The sequence below is a fragment of the Schistosoma mansoni genome, chromosome W (genome assembly GCF_000237925.1).
Source record: "Schistosoma mansoni strain Puerto Rico chromosome W, complete genome".
In the NCBI taxonomy this organism is placed as follows: domain Eukaryota; kingdom Metazoa; phylum Platyhelminthes; class Trematoda; order Strigeidida; family Schistosomatidae; genus Schistosoma; species Schistosoma mansoni.
In genome coordinates this window covers 5,639,284-5,647,338 of record NC_031502.1, presented here as the reverse complement: position 1 = coordinate 5,647,338, position 8,055 = coordinate 5,639,284, and the positions used below count along the sequence as shown (strand labels likewise).

General features: G+C 38.2%; 1 protein-coding gene across 1 annotated transcript; it reads right to left on the bottom strand.

The window, feature by feature from the left end:
- Positions 1–606: 606 nt before the first annotated feature.
- Smp_022500 (hypothetical protein) lies at positions 607–6,815 on the bottom strand (the record flags this gene model as incomplete). Its single annotated transcript, XM_018800005.1, has 3 exons — positions 607–987; positions 5,868–6,099; positions 6,787–6,815. 3 exons carry the CDS (start codon positions 6,813–6,815, stop codon positions 607–609), a joined length of 642 nt encoding a protein of 213 aa, XP_018653862.1.
- Positions 6,816–8,055: the final 1,240 nt, after the last annotated feature.

The window sequence follows — 8,055 nt, the reverse complement described above, 5'->3', positions numbered from 1 at the left end:
TCAATCGTTGGTCACCGGCTACCATAAGACTGCATCTCCTCACGATGCTCCACTACCTTGTGGATCAGACCTTTAGGTCAAAGGCTCGGGGTGTGGCCCCCTAAGAAAACCACCTGCTTCAGTCTGGGTACCTGGGTAGTATCACAGCCCTCACACAAATCAAATGAGATTTGTGAGGCGCATATTTATCTGGTGCTTCCTTGTACCAATATTTATGTGTTTAAATAATAATATATCTTTATGCCTGGTCAAACAGTGGTTGTCACAGACTGATGGCACAATACCTGATTGATTAAATTTAAACCAAGATTAGAATATACATTCATAATTGAGATACTATTTATACTTATTTTTAAGTAGGAAATTATGATTTGTTAACTATTTTGAGTGAACAGCAATCCAATGGGTGATACAGCTGTTCAAAATACAGTATCATTACTCCTTAATGAATGAGTGGGACCTGAAGGATAAATGCAACAAATCAACTATTCAAAAAAAGACTATCAAATAATACGCCGGCACTCACTGGAGGGATGTGATGGCATTAATTGGAAGATTAAAATATATATGTTGTGAAACATATAGTGATAAGTCTTCTCCTAAAATTTATGTTTCAAGAACTTCCTCTAGATTTTCACTGGACTGATAATCATTAGACCAACCCATATAAGCGATGCGCTGAGCCGTGACGCAGCAGTTTCTTTGAGTCGTTCCATCAGGTTTACGTGATCGATAACAAGAAAGAAATCCAGTGACTAGTAAACGTTCTCCAAGTTTAACATCTCTAAGAGCCCACACCAATTTAGGACTAAAGACGTGGACTCTATTCGATGTACTGTTCCATGCTATTTTAAATTTTGAATCATATTCATCAGTATCAGAGGTCTCAGTTAAATGATTATCTTCAGGGTTTACGTATCTATGTGATTGCGTTCTCAAGAATATTAGAATCCAGTTGCGGTCTGGATGTTTTTGCATTTGGAATGTCTTGAAGAAAAAAAGAACACAAATCACCAAATACTAAACGGATATGGGATTAAATAAGAGGAATTTATTTTGGAAAACGAAAAGGTAAGTTACATAGTACTTACTTAACTCTACAACACATTAGTTACCTTAACGAACAAGGTAAATTAAACTTACGGTCCCTCTTCAGAGTAATATATATATATATATATATATATATAAGGTTGCTTTTTCTGAGCTAGATAGCTTAATTTGAGTTTTCATTGTTATTCTGGACATCTCTAGTGTTTACTGCATGTAGAAGTGAGTATTTTAATTATTCCACAGTTTATTCTTATGACCCTGTTTGCGATCAACTGTTTTTGTAGGCCATGTCGTCTTTGTTTACCTTTGCACCCATGTTGGATATCTTGATTAGATGACCTCATGCATATTGTTTCATATACTGAGTTTACGTTAATATACCTGTTAATCATTAATTGATTCGAATACCATGCTTCTAAGAACTTTCTAGCATTTTGGGGTTTCTTTGATCTAAAGTGTTGAAGCTTCTTCAATCGAATCTGCGTCCACGGTTGTCTGTATACGTTGATATTGATATTTTACCATGTCGCCTCACTGATAATCTGTTTCCTTAGGCATAGGTATAGGGGGCGACTACTTTGTTTAATTTGATATTTCTTGCAGCTGGTGCAATTCATTTTGTACACATCTTACCCATCTAACTAACTTCTAATACTGGAAAATGGTTGTAATCTTATGTAAACTTTTCACAACCTTTGAATTATCACACAATCTATCTTATCTATTTCTGGACTTCACTTCATTACTGCCTCACCCGCTCCCTATGTTGTATGTACTCCATCTCCAAATGACTTTACACCTGTTTTTATAAATATAGATATCAATATATATGTAACCATAATTGATATTTCTTGTTATTTAATTCTTTCCCTTATCAATGTTAATTGTGTCACAATATATCACACCTCAATGTTATATTTTAATGCACATATGGCTGTAAGTACCTGAAAAATACAATGAATTCATATTATTCTGCCTCAATTGTTGTTTTGGCTTTATTCGAATGAATGAAATAAGCTATATAGCTCATGGAACTAAAGACTATATATATATATATATATATATATATATATATATATCTTATTTCACTGAGCTTATTTAGAAGCTTTATATGTCACAAATATATTGAATCGAAAAAGAGCAGAATATTGGAAAGGGAAATGAGTATAATAAAAAAGGAACGAAAATCAATGGAAATCAGTGTGAGTGAGAACAAGATCCACTACGTTTGCATAAATAAGACGTTCAGAAGGTCTATGGAAGACTTAAGAACAAAGAGAGGAGCTGATATAGCTTCAGACCATCATCTGATGGTGATCAAGTTAAAACATAAGCTAGAGAAGCAAACTAAAATCCCAGATGGCTCTTAGCAATAAGTCTCAAACCTTACAAGACCTACTCAGAGAACAGGAAAATACTATGGAAAACGACTGGAAAGGGATTAAGAATGAATCAACTTCAACATTCAAGGTGTTGGGCCGCACGAAGAGTAGCCCGTCTGTTGACACTCTGGGTAAGATTCAAGAAATGAAGAACAAGAAGATAGCAATCTACAACAGCTGAACGAAAGAGGAACAAGCTGCAAGAGAAGGAAATATGAAACATTTATATGACAAAATGGAGGGACTGACAGAAAAACGTTGTAAACCAGAGTGATTAGTCAAAAACAAAGAATGCAAGCCAATCATTGAGATTTCAGTCAGTCACAGCGTAGAACTTCGTACGTACGTACATCAGTTCGAGCTGCCATACCACATTAGCACAGAGATGAAGTTGTCGATTCAAATCCCGTAGTGGTAGAAGTAGTAAGAGTATAAGCATTATGTGAAAGATTAGGGTTTGAAGATGTTATTGAAGGAGTATAATACAGTGAGATAAATTTGAAAAGAGGAAAAGGATAGGGACATGAGGAATTCAGATAATTAGAATTTGATAGATGCACTTTCGCCATTGCAAACGATTTTGAGCCATGTCATTCAAGGCCTCCAACCATCGGTTGCTATCATCTCACGAACCCCAACCAGGTAGTCTACACCTACCAATATGGCTCAGTCCACTTGTTAGCGACTTCATGGATTTATGCCACGTTTTGGTCTGGCAGCCAGAAGAACAGCCAGACAATTGGATAGAGAACTTTGAAGAACTCTTGAATAGACTAGTCTAACTGAACCCACATTGAAGCAGCACACACAGACTCAGTAGACGCCCAGCTTCGACATCAACAGGCCGGATTCCGTAAAGATCGGTTGCGTACAGACCAAATCGCGACACTAAGAATCATCGTTGGACAATCAATTGAATGGAATTAGTCACTATACATCAACTTACTTGACTATGAGAAAGCATTTGACAGTGTGGATAGGAAAACCTTATGGAACCTTCTTCGACACTATAGTGTACCTGAGGAGATCGCCATTATCACCCGGAATTCATACAATGGACTACACTGCAAAGTCGTGCATGAGAGACAGCTGACAGATGCATTCCAAGTGAGGACTACAGACAGACAAGGCTGATTACTCTCTCCCTTCTTATTTCATCTGATAGTCGACTGGATTATGAAGACCTCTATACCTCAGGGAAGGCACCGAATACAATGGACAGCTTGGATGCAGCTATATGATTTGGTCTTTGCAGATGGACTAGCTCTTCTATCCCATGCACATCAACAAATGTAGATGAAAACAACTAGTGTAGCAGCAGCCTCTGCATCAGTAGCCTCAACATATACGGGGGAAAACCAGGATCCTCAAATACAACACGGAGAACACCAACCCAATCGCAGGTGTAGACATTCAATGTAGCAGCAGTAGGTTTAAACATATATAAGGGAAAAAGCAAGGTCCTAAAAAGCAACACAGAGCATCAACCAAATTACATTTGATGGAGCTCTGGACGAGTTGGAAACGTTCATGTTCCTGGACAGCATCATTGGTAAACAAGAGGAATATGATGTAGATGTGAAGACAAGGACTGGCAAAGCAAGAGCAGAATTCCTACAGTTCAAGAACATATGTAACTCGAAACAACTTTCAGCCAACTTCAAAGTCAGAATCTTCAATATGAACGTCAGGATAGTTCTATTGTATGGAACTGAAACTTGGAAAAATACTACAACCATCATCAAAATGGTACAATTATTTGCAAACAATTGTCTATGCAGGATACTCAATGTTCGTTGGCCGGACACCATCAGCTGGGACATTTGTAGTACATGTCCAAACTATAGAAATTGGCGTTTCAAGATGATGACTCCAATTCAATTATCGACACCGTCCCCGAACGTCCGCATTACCACCATGACGTTGAATCCCTCGAAGACAGCGATGACCAATCATGCAATCGCTTAACCTCTTCATTTCGGAGAGGTCAGACTTTGCAAGCATGGAGCGAAACTGCTCTTAACGACTTGTTGTAGATCCGACTTTTAACAGCCATATCAACATCACAAAGACCCCAAAGATGGACCAGATTGGTATAAGCCGCTCTATTCTCATCGCTCACGCCATCACCAACATTTACATAGCTACCCAGATACACGAGCTTTTAGACTACTGCTAACTGCTTACTACCAAGAGTGAGTGCAGATACAGGGTTCTGCCAGTCTTGTAGAATTACTTCGCACTTAGAAAGTGCACATGCTACACTTGTAAACGCTGACTGCCAACTGATTAAGCGAGGATCGTATAGGTTGAGTATCATCGCACAGTAAGACGATATCATTCGTATAGTTAAGGTCGAAAAGTCTATCGAAGTAACGGATCAACACCACTACTACCTACATCCATCAAAGCTGTCTCCAGAATGTCATCGATGGCAACGTTTAAGAAGAATAATGGGATTGAGAAATCCTGTTTAACCCTACTGCTAGAATGAAACAATTGTGAGAGGTGTTTGTATGCCTTTATTCTGCCTGAAGTGCATATAAGTCCTTCTAGATGTTTATAAACTTAGACACATCCATCTTGAACAGGCGATCCCAAAGAAAAGTCCTGTCCACAATAAGTAAAACTTGATACCAATAAACACAAAAACTGTTGGCCTCCAGCAAGTATGGAGGTGTCTGAACATTTTTTGGAAGCTGGAGATATCATCAATACATTCTTGATCAGAACGAAGACCAGCTTTTTCCTCGCGAATCGATTTTCCAGATTTCGAACGATCTTGAAAGTATGATGAAAGCCGATATTCGGTATATAATCGGAAGCAGACTTATCTACCGATAGTTCTGCTTGGTTGATGTAAACCCTTTAAAGACAGGGACAACTACAGACGCACTCCAGGATTTTGGAACACTAACTCCCGAAAAATTCTATAAGCTATAGGCAGAACGTACGTAACCTGGGAGTGGTGATTTGTGACGCTTTATCCCAGGATACACGACAAGTGGTTTTTGATTTGAATGACACTTGAAACTTAAACTTTCCCACGAATTAATCAATCTGTGAAATTTGGATTGGAGCCTGTCATTACAGAATTCAGTCCTAAGTGAGCATCGGAAACGCCAGAGACATACAGGTGAAAGGTTTTCTTGACGTAAAACTATTAAAAAGCGGTGTTAATCGTAATCCGTCTGACTACGGTTGAATAACCAAAAAATTAAGCCTATATATATATATATATATATATATATATATATATACCAGCTTAAAATGTATGACTGGCAGGAAGCAAAAAGCGACATCCAAGAGTTTAATAAAAGATAAAAGTAACGAGTAGTAGGAGAGGCGGTGAAATATTGTAAGGATAAATAGAGCTAATTATTAGTAAGTTCATTTATCATAACATACAGTATCTCAATAGAACTGGTAACTTACTTGTATTCCAATGACAGTCCCGAGTAACGTAACTGAATTCACGGAGAAATTGAGGGATTTAAGTTTATTGGAATAAGTTTCAGATTCCTGGTCACTAGTTACTGATGATTCGGATAATGCAGTGACTGGAGCTACTGAGTATCGATTCTTAACATAACAATGTAGCCAACTTGTCCGTAATAGGTTAATCACATTCATTTGTCTGGAGAAAGTCATTTTAAGGGTTCGAAACCTGTAACAGATATAAAGATTAGGGAAAATCACTATCCCGAGATGTTACTGTACACATTAGCTGTGTTTGTGATACTTTTGTTGTCATTCGTTTAGTTTGAAGTAACACTTGAAAGTACGAGTTCAGGCTCATATTTGTTGCCCCAGTAATAAAATATTTACGGAAAATCAGGTTAGGAATTTACTCAGGCAGATTTTGAACATAAAACTGTTATGACTAGTTTGGAAAAAGTAAATTTCTTATACAGCTTTACAAAGGTAACTGGAAAAATTCCTCAAAATAAAAAACAGCGCAGCTAACACGGTTCTTTTAACCATGATCTAAAGCCCATACAAAGCAGTCTCTTCCTTGAGCCAGTGAAATGTTTCGGTAAACGTTGGTAAACAAACATCTTGAAGGGTAAGTAGCGACCAGTAATATCCAAACCACAACTGTCATTTCAGGTTTTCAGTCAAACACACAAGTTTGGTGATATACTAGCTAGATTATTCTTATATACTCAGAAAAATCCTGCTTTGTCTAAAAGAATCAGAGCAAACTCAAATGAAATCCAAGTTTTGTTATTGAGAACTCAAGTGAGGGCAACAATTTTTACTAAATAGATAACAATAACCCTATTGGTGAGACTGAGTTGTATATATTGGAAATCTAGTGTATTTCTGCCTTGACAAGACGAAAACGACTCACGCTTTACAAAACAATGAGTATACGCTCATCCGTACACAGGTAATGAATATGATTATCGTATAACGGCCACTGTCTACAGTTTAGGTTCTAGTTAGACATTCCAATCTGCTTATTTCGGGGTTCTCCTCAAAGTTATAAGAAATTCGGTAGTTATCCCCAAGGCTTGGGGAGATTTTGTGCTATTTCCCCAAAATTTTCTATTGCGGCTTCCCCGAAGTGGGGAGATTAGGATCATGAATAAACTAGCTTACGATACTGTAAGATTACGGCAATCGGTAAATTTGTCGGCGCAAGCAACCACACGAATCTGTATAAGGGTTGTGATGATGTCTATTTGCTCTTGATATATTCGTAAAGACTGTAGTGAGCAACTCAATCAGTTGGCTAGAATGGTAGTCGGAATAAGTCCACTGATGAGATGTGTATATATTCACAGCTGCTTCTAACTAACTGCAACTACCCAATTAAACGTATTGATTCAACCAATCAATTAATCAGTAATTTCAAATCAAACGTTGTCTCTATCTTGCCATGTTACAAATGTTACAAGGCCAAAAGTCGAGCTTACCGCGGTAGTGCATACTCAGACAGTGAGTCGTACAAGACGGGTTATAATGCGAAAAATCGAACAAAAGCTATATGACGAAACATAATCAACTAAACATAGTCAAATAAAAGTTAGTCCTTCTAAAGGTATTACACAAGATACTTGAATGACCTTGAAGCTGTAATTCAGAACATATTATCCCCACTGATCTCATGTAACCTTCCCTCAACCTCTCTAGCAATTCCGGCAGGAGTGTAGTCAACCTTTGAACACAAAACTAATGATAATGATCATGTAGGGCACTGGGCTCTAGCAAATTCATCCGACCTCCGAGTCACTGAATGTCGTACAGTTCACTAACCCTTGTCAAAGTCAAGGACAACGAACGCTCATCAGTTAATTGCATGCCATGGACTACCCACACGGTGGTGGTCGCACTCTGTTCCTTACGCCTGCTCTTACTACTATATTTCTGTAACAACGTCGTTTATGCTGTACCGTCATCAATGCAGTCATAGCACCGTAATACGACGAAAGGGTAATTCACGTCAGATACTAACCGCAGGGTGTAACTTCGGTGTTGGCTGCTTGGTCACGCCATTCCTGTACAAAGTGAGCCCGTCAAAGCCCTATTACGGTCGAAGGTGAAGAGTGCTCTTCACGAAATACAGCCACTACCAAGGAAGTTCTACTGGCTGCCTTCTCGTGACGAGGGTGTTGTT